General features: G+C 39.1%; 1 protein-coding gene across 1 annotated transcript in view; it reads left to right on the forward strand.

The window, feature by feature from the left end:
• Positions 1-18,951, forward strand: part of STK32B (serine/threonine kinase 32B) — a 125,412-nt gene that overhangs the window by 23,292 nt on the left and 83,169 nt on the right. The window contains exon 3 of the mRNA XM_071744281.1: positions 4,768-4,919. Coding sequence (XP_071600382.1) covers positions 4,768-4,919 — 152 coding nt within the window. The remainder of the gene's footprint in view (positions 1-4,767; positions 4,920-18,951) is intronic.

The following is an 18,951-nucleotide window of genomic DNA, read 5'->3' on the forward strand; positions in this document are numbered from 1 at the left end:
AACCTTCTTTGAGGATGGCAGCAGAATATGCTGATAGTGTGAAATGATGATCAAGAGTCCCTTAAAAATTAGTGCAGGTGGTAGATCTCCAGTCTAAACCAGTTAAAGATCTGTCCAGATCATGATGCCCATCACCTCCACCTCTCTCCATTCAAAGCTTCCCCATTCATATCCCTGCTGTTTCTGACCTTCCAAAGGGGCCCTGAACCTTCCACATCTTGCAGGAAAGGAAAACCAAACCCGTGTGCTTTTTGAGAGCTTGTTGGGTTATGTTTGATTCACCCTTCTCCATGGCATTCGGGGAACTGGTGAATGTTTCTATGATGTTTCTAGAAATATCTCATTTTCTTATGGGTTCATAAAGCTGTGGTGTTCTTGGGAAGCTGCTTTGGGGATATGTGTGGATGAGAACAGTTTCAGAGCCCTAGGAGAACACATTTAATGCAAGAAAGGACTCATGCCCAAGTCCCTTCTAAATTTAAAACCTCATTTTGCAGCTGTCAAACGCAACAGAAAAGTCCTTGTGGTAGCAGGCTGCTATGGGAGCATTTTCCCAAATGAATGCAAGCATCTGACCAATCACCTTGGCTTTCCTTCCAGAGACAGAAAAAAAAAAAAAAAAAAACCCACCAAAAAACCATTTTCAAACGACCTATTACACCACAGCCCAAAGCCCAACATGGTAAATCAGTCACCGTTCAAGGGTTTTTCTCTCTAAGTCATTCTTGATTTTATTCATTTAGAAGCCTGAGCTGCTGGCAACTTTTCCCTGTCCTTCTGGAAGCACCTGGCAGTAGAAACACCAACAAAATGATCCAAGACCTCTCCTGTCTGTTGCCTCTGTGGTTGTTCTTTGGGGTCCATGGTGCTCCAGTATCCTCCAGCACTGAACACCCAGTTTGGTATCACACCTCCCTTCCACTGCTGCCTTCCTTTAGGGCTTTGCTGTTTTCTGAGAGAGCAGCCAGGTGTTTTAACCCTACTTTTTGATGGTGCTGGTGGTGCAGTGGCTCTCTTTCTCTCAATATTTCTTAAATTGCTGTTGTTGCTACAGCAACCTTAGGATGTTGCTGTGGGAGGTATCTGATAGGGCAGAAACCCCATGCAGCTCAGTTCAAGGTGATCCTCAGCACCTTCCCCCCTCCATCAGGGGGACAGGGACATCCATCAGGGACATCTTCAGCAACCATCCTCTGTCTGTCCCAGCTGGCTTCAGAAAGCAACTCCTTCTGCTTTTTCCTTTGGCCTTTCCAGTTCAACGTTTGCTGCTGGGGGACTTCCCAGGGCTGTTTGGGAACCAATGCTTTGTATCTCAAGAGGTTGCCCTCTCTGAGAAGTGGCCACCAGCTCTGAGCCACTTCCCTGGTACATTCTGTGTCTTGGGGCCATGTTAAGAGCTGGTCCAACCTTGCACATGCTGTAGCATCTTCCTCAGAAAGAGTCAAGATCAATCCCAGCTCTTGGGAGGAGGTGAGGAAATGAGTGTGGAGAGAAGAGAAACCAGGAGCTTTTGGATCCAGAGGCTTCTTGGTTCCAGTTCCTTCTCTCTGCTTGGAAATGTCTCCTTTAGGAGCTCAGGTTGCACCCTGCTAAGGGACAGATGAAGAAGATGAGCTCTGAGCTTGTGAGGGACCATGGCAGCCACAACTTGTCCATAAACCCAGGCTCCAAGTGATGTGCAAGCCACAGCAGAGGGGGGGTTGTGACCAAAACTCTTGTCCCACATCTGTACCTACCTGGTGGGTGTATCTGCATCCATCAGGAATTAGAGATGCTGCTGTAGACCTGAGAGGGTCTTCAAGGGGAAGTGAAGGAGGTGGCATGCCACCAAATTCACCTTGGTGGCCTCAGTGACCTTGCTTTGCTAGGGAGATGGAGGGAGATCTTTTGCTTTGGTGTCCTCAGATGTGGCAGGAAATATTATTGGGTTATGGCTTTTTAAAAGACCTTTAAGCTAATTATGCTTGCCATGGTGCAGTTATTTCCAGATATATTTGAAGTGGGCCAGGTCAGAAATTTTGTCAGAACAGCTTTTATTCACATATGAAATATTTCCCTTCTTGAATCAGTTTAGAAATAGACACTTCAAAATACTCAGTGCTGAACATTGGTCTAATTGTTTCTGTCTTTATGCCATATGTAAGCTTAAAATTGCTCTCTTGTGTTTAATCTGGTGAATTTTTTCCATCTTCTATTATTTAGAGCCATCATTCTTACAAAAAAAAACCCAACAAACCCCAAACCAAAATGACAAACAAAAACACTGATTGAAGATCATGCAATAATTTAAAAAAAACAACTAACAGCAAAACACAAGAATTATGATTTTCCTCCCCTGCAGCAGTATAATTGCAGGGTTACTGGCACAAAATAATTAATATTCAGGTGCAACAAGTAGTTTTCAGGGATATTATAGTACATTTTATTCAAGGTCTCTGTTCATGGGAGCAGGTATAGTGAATAATCTGACACCCTTAAATTAAATTAAAAATATAATTTCAGGGTACAGACTCTGATTTGTCTAAGATGCTGAAACACAGGACTTAGTTCTGATTTATTTGGTTGAAGAAAACTGTGACTTCTTATGCTGGAGTAATTGAAATTACCGGAGTGTAAAACAGATGGGAGCCCAGAATCACATCTGCACTGATGAAGAGTACTTGACTAAATAATATGCAAAGTATCTCAGAAAAAAATATATGCTGCTCTCCTAAAAGCAACATAAAGCAAACTGTGGAATATTAATATAATTTGACAGTATAAACACATTTATTTTAGCTGGAGTTAATATGAAAGGAACCTGAACAGCTGCCTGGTCCCTGCTCCAGATGTTCTGGCTTGCTCAGGGGAATCTGGGAATGAATGTCATAGAATCCTAGAATCACAGAATTGGCTGGGTTGGAAGGGACCTCAGAGCTCATCAAGTCCAACCCTTGATCCACTCCCGCTGCAGTTCCCAGCCCATGGCACTGAGTGCCACATCCAGGCTCTTTGGAAATATCTCCAGGGATGGAGAATCCACCCCTTCCCTGGGCAGCCCATTCCAGTGTCTGATCACCCTCTCTGGAAAGAAATTCTTTCTCATGTCCAACCTAAACCTCCCCTGGCACAACTTGAGACCTCTTGTGCCCTCTTGTCTTGCTGAGAGTTGCCTGGGAAAAGAGCCCAACCCCCCCCTGGCTCCAACCTCCTTTCAGGGAGTTGGAGAGAGTGATGAGGTCTCCCCTGAGCCTCCTCTTCTCCAGCCTCAACACCCCCAGCTCCCTCAGCCCTTCCTCACAGGAAGACACCTGGGTGTCTGCTGGAGTGACTGCAGTGATTTAAAGCCTTCCTACATGTTCTGGACATGATCCTATTTCACCCCATTGGTCAAACCTGAAATTCTCAGCTGGGTAAAACCCCATTCTCTCAGCAGTGTCTCTAGGCAAAGGTTCAATAGGGAGGTTTTTTGGGTTTTTTTTTTTATTTAATGTAATGGGATAGGAGGCTTCTGCAAACCCCTCCTTTTGGCCAAGTGCCACGTGGCAACCATCCTAAAAATTCTTGCAAGTGAATGAACTTCTGGATTTAGGGTCTGAGCCAAAAATCCATGAACATTGTGCTTTATGGTATCGTTCACCCTATTGGGGTGTCCACAGAATCTCAGACAGGAACTGGCCCTGCAAATTCTGCTTTTGCTCTTGAAGATCCAACTCATTTTCATCCCTCAGTTCAACTCCACCTGCTACCTCTCCTTCTTTCAAGAAGCCAGCACGATAGCCTGGATTATTTAATTAATAGCCTTAAACCTTTAATTACCTTGAGAACATCACCAAAATTCAGGCTTTCCATAAATGAAACAAGGTTTTGGTACTCACCATTGTGCAACATCAGTAGGGTGAAGGCAAAACATTGCCATCCATGTTTAACTTAATTAGCATTTAATTACATTAAACAATGTAATATTTCCACTATTTGTGTAATATAATGTATAATTAATACATATAATAATATACAATATATTAATATATAAATATATATCTATCTAAATAAATATATAAAGTTATATGAATAAATTAATTAATATTAGAAATTATAGAAATTATAGAAATTATAGAAATTATATACAAACTTATATTTATATAAATATATATCTATATATAATATATATTACACATATTATATAATATATATTATATATAATATATAGATATAGATATATATTATGTATACATATAAATATATATTTATATATAATATATTAATAATAACATATATTTATATCTATAAATTATATATTATATATAATGTATAAATATAATACATCATATATTACTTAATATATAGTGGCTTATATATTATATAATATTATATATATTATATAATTTATACATAACATATAATATATTAATATCTATCTACATATAAAAATTATATATAAGTTATATATTATATATAATATATAAAATTATTAAATATTATATAATTATATAATATAATATATGATAATTATATATCATATATAATGTATAGATATAAATATATATTTATATATAATATATGAATAATAACATATTAATAACATATTAATATAGTAATAGTATAATATGACACATGTAATATAACTAAATAATAATTTACATTAATTAGCATTCCTTCTGACGTTAGGAAAGGTCATTAGAAATTCTGCTTGCTTTTTTTTTTTTTTTTTTTTTTTAAATAAAGTCACAACTGAGAGTTCTCCTTCTGTAGGTGTCAAACTTTACCTTTTATTTTGCTGTCCATTAGGTGTGCATCGTCCAGAAGAGAGACACCAAGAAAATGTATGCCATGAAATACATGAATAAACAGAAGTGCATTGAGAGGGATGAAGTCAGGAATGTTTTTCGGGAGCTACAGATAATGCAAGGCCTGGAGCATCCTTTCCTGGTCAATCTCTGGTAAGAAAACTTTAAAATTCTATCAAAAACCTCTTGTTTCCTCCTCATTGCTCAAACAGTTCAAGCTGTGGAAGGTTGGAGGGATGAAAAGTACAAAAACACATTGGCCACCTTTTTTTTTTTTTTAAGGGTAAAACACCCGTTTTGGGGGTGTTTTATTTTCATAGATTTTTCGTGAATATTTTAAAGATGCTTTTTTGTGCTGGAGTATTTAAACACCCAGCTTGCCTTTACGTTTTTTGGTTTGGTTCCTCTCCAGATGGTTGTAATAGTGTGTGGAAATGTCTTTTTTCTTGTCCAGCTTCATAATTTCTCTTTCACAATACCTGGACCTGGAATATCAAACCCAACTATTCAGCTATATATATATATATTTTTTTTTTTTTAATTAATTCAGAAAAAAATCAAAACTCAATTCCCCTGACAAAACAGCTGATATGGAACAACAAAAAAAAAAAATCTTTTTGTCACCTGGGCTTTCTCTTGTCTTCTCACTGCATTCATCACATGATGAAAGGGAGGTCACTTCCCATGGATGGGACTTTTCTGGCCATTACCAAGGTTATTTCCAGCTCCTTGGCAGCTGGGGCTGAGTGGATGGAATGGATAAAAATGCTCCCCAGAATATTTCAGCTGCTACAGCAAGCAGAGAGGCTCAAGGAGAATAAAAGACCTGACTGAGAATCTCCTCTCAAAGGTAGAAACTCTGGATTCAGGTCCTGAACTGAGATTCACTGACTTGTATGTACACAGATTTTGGGAAAATATTCCCAAAATTATTTCATTGACACTGAGTGTTTCCATCTGAAGTGTTCAACTTAAACCTTACAGGTTTAAATGTCCAGTGATCCAAAGTCCCTGATTCCAGAGTGAGCTATTGGAGAACTGGGATACTCCCCCTGGGACAGCAGAGCAAAGAAAGCCTTGAACTCAAACCTCCCCTAAATTAATCAAGTCTACCCCAAATAACTCATTGTACCAGGCCCAGAATATGTTTCTATACTTAGCCTTGCACATTCCTAAATGAGTTTAAATCAGCTTCTGATGTATTTCTGGAGAGCCTGCACTTGCAGATTGCAGAAATACATTTCAGACCTCTGAATGTCTCAATTTTTGCTTGAATTTTCAACATGTTCTACACATTGTCCTCAAATAAGGACCTCTGCTAGTGAACTAAAGCAAGAGCAAAAACCACAAAAGTCACCCATGAATAATGGTCACATCTGTTTTATCAGTACTGAGCCCCAGGAAGCTCTTAAGGATATTAAATGGACTGTATCCAATAATTGAAACTGCATTTTCCTTGTTTTTTTACTACTGTGAAAAAAGGAAGCTTGGAAGTTCAGATGGAATATATCTTAGACATACTTTGTGTTCTGAGCAATAAGCTAGAATAGGCTTAAAATAATAGCAATAAGCTCAAAAAAACAGCATTTTCATTGGTTGGTGGTGAATTAATAACCTATTTAATGTATTTTACATTTGCATTATGGCTGTAAATTATGTTCAATAATTTTCTGGAATCCAGGAGTTTTCCTCTAAGGAGTCAATTCCTGGCAAGGTAATGGAAAGGAAGAGTTGAAGCTGCCTTTCTTTGGTAGTAATTGCAGCTAGATTGGTGTTTCATTTTTCTGAGTTAGAGGTTTTTTTCCTGTTCATTTTGTTAATTGCATTATTATTGCACAAATGGGCCATAGCAGGAGCTACTGACTCCATCCCCTTTCACAAATGGGAATGTTAATTTGGAAAGGAAAAGTTGTGTCCTGCTGTGTGGGTACCCACAGAGCTGCAGCTCATGGAAATGTTGAATTTCTTTGGGCTGGGCTGCTTTGGACAAGTCACTCTTTCCAGGCTCTGTCACACTCTCTAAAGGTGCATCCCAATTTCCTAAAATCCTGCTCAAGGGAAGATTTTTGGTGACCAAAACCCAGAAATCCCATCAGCCAACTAAACCTCAGTGCATCTCTATCCGTACCCGGGGTATCCAACTCTGAATTCCCAAATAAATCTTGGAGGGATTCTGGTTGGACACCAAAGGAAAATTTTTCACTGTGAGAACAGTTGGATATGGGAATAATCTCCCCAGGGAAGGGTTGGATTCCCCACCATTGGACACCTTTTTGATTCAGCTTGATAAGGGGTGCTGAGCCAACTCATCTGAACCATGTTCCTACCCAGCAAGGTTGGACCTGATGATCCTTGAGGTCTCTTCCAACCTGAAATTCTGTGGTATTTTGATCTAGAGCTCTCTTGCAGCCCTCCACATCAGCAGACAGGCACTGACACCCTGTTCACCCCAAAAAAAAAATGTAGAGAAAGCCAGAAATTCAGTTATCCTACCCCCAAAAAGCTGATAGTGCCAAGAGTTTGATTGATAGAAATAAATCTGTCTCATTTTGCCCATTGCAATGTCAGGTTTAAAAACTACACTTTTTAGAAAAACAATCCTAAATTTCTCCACTGATTCGAAAGGGAAAGAAGGTTCTGATTTTGGCTGCATTCTCCCTTCTCCTTGATTCCTCTCTCCCCTAACCCTCATTTCTATGAAACAATATTTAAGCTTAGGAAGGCAGCCTGGATTCTTTTGTCTGGAAGGGATTTACATGATGATAAAATTAGGGACTTTTATTATCAAAATAATTGAAATTTTAAACATATAATTTTATGTCAGAACTTCAGTGTCATTTTTTTTTCTTTTTTTCCTTTTTTTTTTCTTTTGTATGAATTGGAAAGGAATGCTATTTCTTTTAATTCAAAATTAAATTTTGTTTCTTAAAATGAAAATTTCAAACCCCAAATACACATTGAGAAACATATGAAGAGGAAATTCCACCTGTGACAAACTTCTCCTGAGTTTGTGGCACTAGCCCTGACCAGAACTGCTGATTTTGGGTCATAATCATCTGGACTTTCAGGATATATAATAAAATTAATACAACGATACATCTCCCAATAATTCTTTGAATCAAAGGGAGGGGAAAGAAGAGGAACAAAGTTAAACCTGTAGTGGGTAATTCTGCTGGCATCCATCAGTAACTCTAGGATACAGAAGAATACAAAACAGCTAATCTGAAACAAAGATCAAAAAGATCTATATTAAAAAGCTTTTTTGAGGATCATGACTCTCCTCTGAGCTTTATTAAATTTAGCCTCACAATCTCAACTTCTAAATAATATTCTTTGAAGTATGACCTGTCTTTCATAACATCTGACACAGAAAAGAATTATTCCTCTGTAAATGCTTCTAATAGCTTGGAGAATAACAGGGTTTTCAGGAAGGGCTTGGGCTTGATTTATAACCTTCATTTTGGAAATGAAATTGAAAAAAAAAAAGAGCTTAAAGATAGGAGAGCCTTCTAGCCAGTTTTATCACTGTTAGAGGCATTCCTGATAAGAGATTCCTGCTTAAAATGAGCAGCAGTCCTGGTTTTATCAGACTTTTTGTAGTATTTCAAGCACAGATGAGGGAGCTGCAGAAATGTCAGCTCCTAACCTGGTCCCACCTGAAGACTTCAATGTGCTCCTCTTCCAGCATTTTATCCACATTTATCCTTCTCCAAATATCTGGGTGTCCCCTGGGAAAGATGAGGAGTGTTCCTGAAAGGATCTGTGTTTGAAATATCTTTCATGGAATCACAGGATCATAGAACTGGCTGGGTTGGAAGGGACCTCAGAGATCATCAAGTCCAACCCTTTCTCACAACGTGGATTAGAACTCAGCCAAGAGCCAGGTTACTCCCTCCCCTCCCGTGGGGCTGAACTTAGCATTTCAGAAATTGCCTTCAAACAAGAGGAGTTCTGCTGGCTGCTCTGAAAATACCACAGAAGATGGAAGGGGTTGTGAAAGAAGAAAAAAAAAAAAAAAAATCACGTATCAAAATTGTTTCTCTGCTGATGGGGAACAGAAGGATCTGAAAAAAAAAACATTTTGGGCCATTTCTCAAAACTTTTTGGAACGTTGGAGCAATCTTAGTTTTAATAGCCTTGCTTAAAGCTGTTGTAGCCTTTATTTATAAATTGCCAGAACAACTTCAAGTGCAGCAGAGAGAGAGAGAGAGAGGAGGCTGACAATTTACTTTTGTCAGCTTATGGCTCATTTTTCTTGTATAGGTGGAACAATATGTTTGATAAATCTAACAACCCATGAAGAAGTGTTACCTGGCTCTGTATTTTGATGTATCATAGACTCACAAAATGGTTTGGGCTGCAAAGGACCTTAAAAATCATCCAGTTCCAACCCCCCTGCATGGGCAAGGACACCTCCTACTAAAGGTGTGGAGTGAAGGACACATTTTGTCCCCAAAATCTCCATGCAGTTCTCAATTTACCTGAAAAAGGGAGGGGAAATACTGCTAGAGAGAACAAATTATTTGTTTAACCCCAATCATATGATGGGTTTTTTTAAGGTATAGACACACAACTAGAAATTATCACTTCCCTGTAAAGATGCTCTGGGTAGAATAGTCTGGGAGAGAGACCACCTTGAGCTGCCCCATAGGAGAAATAATCCTAAACCTACAAACTCCAGGAAGCAAAGCCACATGGCCAAGTGGTTTATTGCTGGGTGGAGCTGAAAATAACCAATCAAAGAGCCTCAATTACCTCTCAGAATTTCCAAGCACCAAGAGGAGGTGGTTTAGGTCAGTTTTAGAGGAATTAGCTGAGTGGCTTTGGAACTCAACTTGCTACAGTAGACCCAATCTGGGGTGAAAATATAGGGGATGGAGAATTTCTTCCTGCTGTTTAACATGACTGAGCTTCATGGGACTCCATCCCATGTGAGTAAAATCGATGATCTGGCAGAAAAATTGGATTATTTTCTTTGGAAGGGAGCTGGGAGGTTGTGGTGGTCCCTGCTGGGACATGGGTTGGGTGTTTGCAGCTCTCCTGGGTCCCTCCTCAGCAGCCAGGAATCCTGCTGAAAAGGAAAGCTGTGGCAATCTTATAGTGCCTGGGGAAGCCCCAAAAAGTCATGAAACAGCAGATCCTGACAAATATCCAGTTTTCCTGGAGAGTAATTAAGATATTGAAAGATCCCAGCTCCCTTTTGGTTATACCGAGCTGCTCTGAGTCTGCTTTATGGAAAGAAAGATTACTTTGCTGTCCTATTTGGCTGGTAGTTTAGGCTCATAATGAAAAATTTAAGCTTTAAATTGAAATTTAATTAAAAATGTCACCCACTCCTAGCCTGGCTGGGGCATGAGCACTATCCCAGAGAAGCCCCTGCTGCAACCAGTTTGCTCCCAGTAGCAGCCTGGATGCCATCCCCTTGGGTTTGAGGCTGGGATTTGGGGTGTTCAGGCAAACTTTTATTCTTGGTGTTGGAGAACAGCCCCCAAAATATTTCTTAATGCAATAGATGTTTCTCCTTCTGTAAATTTAGCTGCAGCCAGGAGCACCAGGTCACATAATCCTGACCCATTCTAAATATCCAATGGGCTCCACCATTCCTTTCCAGGCAAGGAGAGATTGTAAATCAGGGGAAAAGAATTCATTTAATGGGTCTTGCAGAGAATTTAGAGAGGTGCACTCTTTTTTTTTGCTGTAGAGGGAGCAAAGGGTGAGCTAGATGAATTTGTCATTGCATTAATGTAAATCTGGAATAGGGAAAGATAGAGAAGTTTTATATAGGTTGAAAAAAAAAAAAAAAAAAAAAAATAAAGTTCTCCGTTCTCCAGAGCCTTAGAAGAAATAATGATGGAGGGAAAAGGGCAGGAAAAGGTGGTGAGGCAGCAGGAAGGGTAGGATAATTGGAAGAAGAGACTCTTGGAAAGATTTGGGTTGTAAATATTCAGAATATTATTTCTGGCTGGGAAAATTAGATTGGACTCCACGCTGTCAGTCAGTAACCTCTGGATGCTGTGCTAAAGGAGTGTTAACTGGAGACCTCTTTGCTGCCTGCTGAGTGCATGATCCCACAGTTATTTATTTTTGTTCTCAATTTAATGCCCTAAGACACTAATTGCCAGGACAGGAATGCTGTCTTAAGGCTGCCTGTATTGAATTTTTTTTCTTGTGACTAATTGTTTCCTGTGAGAAATGGCTGTCACCTTGAAATTTATGTAGCTTTGGACTTGACTTTAATATATTCCTCAGAAAGTAGGATTTGGCCTTTGGCATAGTTTGAGTTTTGATCTTTTTTTTTTTTTTGCATTAAAAACTGCTGGAATAGCTTTTTCATCTCCTGTTCATCTCCTTGCATCCTGGGACCTTCCTTAGGTCTCCTGGAGCACTCATCCTCCCTGAGACAGGGACCACAGGAAACTTTTCTCACAAAAAAAAAAAAAAGGGGGAGAGCTGCAGAGGAGCAGGGTTCCCATCTTCTCAGCCTCATGAGATGGGGAGAACAAGAAAAGTCTTGGACATTGCTTCAGACTCCTCAGTTACCCATTGAGGAGTTTTTTTCTTGTATTTTAGTCTTTTTCTTTACTTTTTTTTGCAGTTTGTTTTTTTTTTTTGCAGTTTGTTTTTTTTTTTGCAGTTTGTTTTTTTTTGCAGTTTGTTTTTTTTTGCAGTTTGTTTTTTTTTGCAGTTTGTTTTTTTTTGCAGTTTGTTTTTTTTTGCAGTTTGTTTTTTTTTGCAGTTTGTTTTTTTTGCAGTTTGTTTTTTTTGCAGTTTGTTTTTTTGCAGTTTGTTTTTATGCTGTTTAGATTTTTTGCAGTTTAGTTTTTCTTTCAGTTTAGTTTTTTCTTTCAGTTTAGTTTTTTCTTTCAGTTTAGTTTTTTCTTTCAGTTTAGTTTTTTCTTTTAGTTTAGTTTTTTCTTTTAGTTTAGTTTTTTCTTTTAGTTTAGTTTTTTCTTTTAGTTTAGTTTTTTCTTTTAGTTTAATTTTTTTTAGTTTAGTTTTTTCTTTTAGTTTAATTTTTTTTAGTTTAGTTTTTTCTTAGTTTAGATTTTTCTTTTTAGTGTAGTTTTTTCTTAGTTTAGTTTTTTCACTTCGGTTTTTTCACTTCGGTTTTTTCTTTTCAGTTTTTTCTTTTCAGTTTTTTCCTTTAGTTTTTTTCCTTTTAGTTTTTTTTTCCTTTTAGTTTTTTTTTCCTTTTAGTTTTTTTTTCCTTTTAGTTTTTTTTTCCTTTTAGTTTTTTTTTCCTTTTAGTTTTTTTTTCCTTTTAGTTTTTTTTTCCTTTTAGTTTTTTTTTCCTTTTAGTTTTTTTTTCCTTTTAGTTTTTTTTTCCTTTTAGTTTTTTTTCCCTTTAGTTTTTTTTCCTTTTAGTTTTTCCCTTTCTTTTTCTTTTCACTCTGTGTTTGGCAGTCATAAGCTTTAAAGCACTGAGCTAGAGAGTGCAGATCAGCACTGTAGGACCAAAGCCTGAGGGAAAAGCCCTGCAAAACTTGCAAAAATCCAGAGACTAGATGAAAATCAGGTGCTGATTACAGAATAAAAGTGTTTAACACTTTCCCTGCAAAACTTTGATACTGAACACATCCTATAAATATACATCAGGTCTAAAATTTGATTCTTGGAGACTGTTTGTGGTGTATTATGGCTTGGAAATGATTCCTAGGGCTTTCCCTTAGATGATGGTTGAGGTTTCAGCAATGATTTTTTTAGTTCAACATGAAGATAAACCATACATTTCATTTTGATGTAAAAATGGCTGGTGTACAAGTCAGGGCACCAATATTAAAACCAAACAACCTGCCAGATGTGGAAAAAACAAGGAATCTCAAAACAGGGATGTGCAGTAATTACTGTGTGCTTTAGGGAATCAGTTCATGTCAGAATTTTCCTTTTTTACACCTGCTATCTTTGTCATGTTGCCAAATAGTAGAAATTGTGGGTTTTTGTTTGGTTTTTTTTGGCCAAATGTCCAAAAGAGCAGAGGAGAAGACAGGAGTCCATATAGATATAAGAGCTGCATATAAATAAATAATAAAAATCTCAAGTGCAAGGCAGTTGAAAGTTTGTATTGCAAGATCTGTATCACAGAGAGAGGATTTAATGGGAAATGTTGGAAATGAACCAAAGCAGGAAGATCTGTGATGCATTTTTGGTTTCATTTTGCCTGCCTAGGGGACTTTCAGCCTTGCTTCAGTAAAATTTATCAAAGCTTTTCTTGTTTGAAAAGCTGGCTAGGGATTTTTACAGTGTAAGTGTGCACTTAATTCCATTTTATTGGAACGAAATTGTATTAATTGTACTTGTAAAGTGCAGCAAGGAGCTGGTATTGAGACTTGAGAAAATGATCAATGGCATCTCATGTCTAAATTAATGACAGTTTTGGAGTGTAAAGCTCTCATTAAGAGGAACCAGCTCTCATGTTTCATAAGTACATGACATATAAAGGAGGATTTAAGGCTCCTTTTCCACTTATGTGCTTTTACAAAGTGTGTCCTGACCAAGAAAGTGTGAAATGTGAAGAAAATGACTATTTACATTCCTCTGCCAAGTAGTTGTGTCCAGGTAGAAAATTACTTTCCTCTTGGCCATGGAGCTGGGAGATGGATGGGAGAAGGCTGGGAGTAAAGAAGAATCCAACCAGGATCAATAATGAGCCATGGGGGATGGAAGGAGAGGGCATTTTTCAGCTGCAGTAGGTACAGCATCTTGCTTAATTGGAAAATGTACCCAATATTAGTGAGTAAGTCAGAGTTTTAAAGCTATGACCTTCCTTTACTGACATCTGAAAATAAAGAAAGCTGAAAAAGAAGGCAGGTTTTGTATTTCAGGTCTCTCTTCTAAGAAGAGATGAGCTGCAGACCTCTGTGAGTTCTGTTCATTCTGTGGAAGCCCTGAAATCTCTGCAACTATTTAAAAAAAAATAATCAAAATATTTTCTTCACCTTGGACTAAAACACTTGAAATACTCCCTTGAGCAAAATACTCTTTATTTGAAGATAATAGTTGAAACTAAGCTATTCCTCCATAAATAAAATTTGGTTAATGATAAGTTATTAAATGACACAGAAAGATAAAACAGCATATTCTAAGCTATAGCCATTTAAAAGAAATGTTAAGGTTCTTAAGGCAGCAGAAAACTGTAGAGATGTCATTTATAAATTAAGATATTGCCATTCAAGTGGGATAAAATAGAGTTTTATACAGTCTTGGAACAGCTTGGATGATCCAGGGTTCTTAGGAGAACGTCTGCATATTTATTTTTTTTCCTAATACCTGCTGCAGCAACATCTACCATTGGTCTTCAGCCATTGTATTTAAAAAACATGTAGATGAGGCACTTCAGGACATGCTCTGGGGGGTGATAGACATATAGATAAATAAATATTTTATTCCAGGGGGGGAATTTTGGATGTGGTCAGCTTAGAGGTCTTTTCCAACTGTGGTGATTCTGTCATCATCTTGGTCTTTCCTCCCTCTACCAGTATCCACACTCTGATGTCTCCTCTCAGAATGTTGCTCCTAACCTGGGTTGGTTCTTCCCCTCAAGAAGAAGCTACCAAGCTGAATAAAAGGGCAATTCCAAGTGGCCTTTTCTTTCTGAAATCTGCTCCTCAAATGATGTCAGCCAAAGGAGAGGAAGAAGGGAAGGATTCTTTTCTATCCACCTTGTGCTTCTGACTACTTCTTTCTCTATTTTCATATTGATATATTTATATAAAGAGTGTATTTTGAGCAGCAGTGCTTTAGCCAGGCATTTGCAAAGCTCCCATGATGTTACAAAACCCAACCCCATCCTTCTGCTGCCCAGGAGATGGATGGGACATTAATTAAGTTCCATTGTTTCTCTGCCTCCAATTTAATGTAGGTTTCCATGACAGCAGAAAAAAGGAAAAAAAAAAAAAGAAAAAAGGGACAAATCAGTCAAAGCCAATAGTTAAAACTGACAATTTGTATTCTGCTCACCAGCCTTAAAAATGTGATGTACATTTAAATAATTAGATTGTCTGAGTGTTTGGTCATAGACTATACTGCTGTCTCTTCATTTACAGCAGTCTCCTGTAAAAATATAAAATATTATGGGATGCTGATCTGCAATTCTGGCTTTTTTGCCATTTACAGAGTAGTCCATTCAAATCCAATAAGGGTTTGAATCCCACCTAGTGCAGTAATAGCAGTAATAAAAGCAGGGTGAGAGCTGTTATGCTGTAGGCCAGCTCCATATTTATGTGAAATTCATATATAGGGATGGGTGAAAGTTATTTGAACAGAAAACTTGACAGGAAGACACATACTAAAATCTATTTTTTCTCTTTCTTCTAAAAGTCTTACTTCTATTAGAAAAATCAGAATGTCCAGACACATCTTGATTCTCTAGTGTTGACCTCAGCTCTGCTGCAAATTGTAAGCTGATGCATTTAGTCAGTGTTTCACTCAAGAGAAAAAAGATGAGAGGAGTTTAGGCACACCAAGAATACAGTCTAAATATTTACATTCTGTTTTTTAAGAGCTTTTTAATCACTGTAAGAAATGTTTAGAAAATCCCCTCTTTGAGCATGTAATTTTTATTATTGTTCCTAACCATTACTACAAGCCTGTAGCACAGGTGTTTAAAATAGTTGTAGGCTTCCCCAGGTAGAACTGTAGAGAGGGGAAACATGAAATCATAGTAAATTTTCCTAAATGCAGGCAGAGAAATTTGGTTTAAATACCTTCTTGCTGTCAAATGCACCTGATTTAGGTCTCCAAACTGTGGCATCCTTCTCCAAAAGAGGCAGCTGGCTTTGTGTGAGCAATGTTTCCCACTTTCAAATGCTCTTTCTGCTTTGTGTAGTGGAAAGCACTGACATATTTTGAAACACAGGATATCTCCTCCTGTTTTCAGCTGTCCATCTGCAGCATCAGAGTCCGAAGACATCTGCTAAAATAGCTCCAAATGTCATTAACCATGAGGTGTTGCATCTGTGCCTCATTGGCACAAGCCAGAGGAGCTGCTGCTTTTTCTAAGAGAAATCTGAAGCAGTAGAACATTCCAATCACAAAAGATGGGGTCAGACACCTGCAAGGCATCTCCTGACCTTTTTTTCTTTAACCTTCTTGGTGGTACAAAGGTGTTGATCCATTGTGTGCTCCATGCCCTCTCCATCCCTGACTCCTTCTAGAGGGAGACTCCTTGAAGGCTCAGGCAAAGGATCTCAGTGCATCCTAGAATTGGCTGGGTTGGAAAAGACCCCTGAGATCACCAAGTCCAACCCTTGATCCACTCCCGCTGCAGTTCCCAGCCCATGGCACTGAGTGCCACATCCAGGCTCTTTTGAAATATCTCCAGGGATGGAGAATCCACCCGCTCCCTGGGCAGCCCATTCCAGTGGCTGATCACCCTCTCTGTAAGGAATTTCTTCCTAATATCCAACCTAACCCTCCCCTGGCAGAACTTAAGCCCATGGCCACTTGTCTGACTGATGGAGAAGAGCCCAACCCCCCCTGGCTCCAACCTCCTTTCAGGGAGTTGGAGAGAGTGATGAGGTCTCCCCTGAGCCTCCTCTTCTCCAGCCTCAACACCCCCAGCTCCCTCAGCCCTTCCTCACAGGACTTGTGCTGGATCCCTTCCCAGCCTCCTTGCTCTTCTCTGGACCTGCTCCAGCACCTCAAGCTCCTTCCTGAGCTGAGGGGCCCAGAACTGGACACAGGACTCAAGCTGTGGCCTCCCCAGGGCTGAGCACAGGGGCAGAATCCCTTCCCTGGACCTGCTGGCCACGCTGTTCCTGAGCCAGCCCAGGATGCCATTGGCCTTCTTGGCCACCTGGGCACACTGCTGGCTCCTCTTCAGCTTCCTGGCAATCCAGACTCCCAGCTCCCTTTCTGCCACTCTGTGCCCAGCCTGGAGCTCCCCATGGGGTTGTTGTGGCCAAAGTGCAGGACCCGGCACTTGGCCTTGTTGAACCTCATCCCCTTGGGATCAGCCCAACTCTCCAGTCTGTCCAGGTCCCTCTGCAGAGCCCTCCTGCCTTCCAGCTGATCCACACTCCCCCCAGCTTAGTGTCATCTGCAAATTTGCTGATGATGGACTCAATCCCCTCATCTAAATCATCAATAAAGATATTAAACAGAACTGGGCCCAACACTGATCCCTGGGGGACACCACTGGTGACCTACAGAGTCTCTCTCTTTGCTCTGCTACAGAGAGGAAAACCCAGACATCCCCAAACCCACCCATCCCCCCTGCTTCTCCAAACTGGTGATGTGCTACAGCTGTGCCTTGTACCCTTTTCTTGACCTAGGAGAGGTCAACTGGGAGAAAAATCTGCACAGCTTAAAAAAAAGAAAACCACTCAACAGCACCAGGATGAATGCTCTGGGAGGGGTTCAGGTGGCAGAAGCAGGACTTGGATTTTAAAATGTACTTTCATCAAAAAAACCCCAAAAACCACCAAATGACCTATCTGGTGTCCAAGACTGTTCTGATGCAGGACTAGATCCTGAACCAAACTAAAAATTAATGTGATCATAGCCTCTGCTAGGAGCTTGTTGATCATTTACTACTCATTCAAATACAAAAATAAAGGACACAGGAGCAAAGTCCCTTTGTATGTATTTTAATTATAACTCCAGCTAAACACTGTGGCAGGTTTGCTTCTTAGAAACGAAAAGCTAATGACCCATGTAATGAATAAATTAAATGGTTTTATTCACTTTGCACATGTTTACATACAAAATGAATCAGAAAGGGAGCAGCTTGTTTAATCGTGGAATGTCTTGTTGAAGGGGATGTTTATCAGTCTTCCAAATGTAATATTCATTGTCAAAGCTTCCAGCAAAACGTGTATTTGCTTGTCAATGAAAGAGTCACAACTAAGCAGCCCCTAAATTAACATTTTGTCACATCCCCCCTCGGGCAATGTTTGTCTGGAACTGTGTTATTGCGAAGCAGGGTCTGAGGGTGTCAAAGTTTTGTTTTTTTTTTTTAAAAGAAAGACTGAAAATGATGTATTTTCATTGGGAGATGTGTCTCACAGGCTGCCAGTCCCTCAGGAGCCAGTAGTGATTTGAAAAATGTTATTATCTACCACTAATAATATATGCCACTGATGTCTACTACTGATATAACTTCCTTTGCTAAGAGCTGAGAGATTTTACCCTGATGTTAGGTTTTAACATGATGTTAGGTTGGAAAGTGCTACTAACTCCTCCTGTTGCTGTGATTTCAAATTTTTTTCACCTTAATTTCCTCTTTCTCAAGATCTGTGTCCTTTGGAGCAGCAGCAGGAAGAGGAGAATAAAATGAAACCTCACAGATAACTTCATCAAAGTCTGTTTAGGCTTCAGATGTTGGGGGGTTGTTGACACAGTCTCAACTCTAGACTTTTATAGACTTTTAGCAGAGATGATGTAGTTATATTGTCAGATATAAAGTAGTCTGAGGCATCCAGTTTTTATTGCAGTGAAAGTCAGGAGGTTTCTGGAGGTTGCTTGTTAGTTACTCAGTTATATGCTTGGGCCACCTGATTTCAGAATTCAGCTTTGGTCATTGCTCTACATTTCCTGATGAAAAGCAGTTTCAGTGGTGGATTTGGGAAGGAAATTCTACTCCATGGTTGTTCTACTGGTGTTGTTTGCTGTGCATGCCAAACTTCAGGGAACTTTGCCTGAAAAGACCTCTGCTTTTTATAAAATCCATGCTGATTTCAATGTATCACAGAATCTAAACTCTAGTTGAGTTCCATATTAAGCAGGAGGTTTTTTTGAAGGTTCCAGGTGGATACAGAACAACGTGATCCAAATTATCTACCTTTGCTTCTTTCTGGTGGGCAGAACATAAGCATGAATCATGGTTTCTTCTTTTTGTTCTCTGTTACCTTGACCAGGTTTTTGTCTAGTAGTAATAAGTGTATTTTTCTAGGCAAGAAACCTTTTCAGGACGAGCTTCATGTTGTTGAGTTTTCCCATCCTTTAGCAGAGCTCTGATATTCCTGGTATCCTAAGAGAGAGGGTGTTTTACAAGAAACCAAACATTTCCAATGATTAAAACCACAAAGCTCCCATTATAATTATTGTATGTTTGTTTGCACATACTGGAGAACTTTCTGCATTCGTTCATGAATACCACCTTATGAGGGAGCCTAATTTATTTAAATGCCTGGCAGCCAGTTTATACAGTCAAATACAGAATATTTAAGCAAAATTTGAGTGAAAT

The sequence above is a fragment of the Heliangelus exortis genome, chromosome 4 (assembly GCF_036169615.1).
Source record: "Heliangelus exortis chromosome 4, bHelExo1.hap1, whole genome shotgun sequence".
Taxonomy (NCBI): Eukaryota; Metazoa; Chordata; class Aves; order Apodiformes; family Trochilidae; genus Heliangelus; species Heliangelus exortis.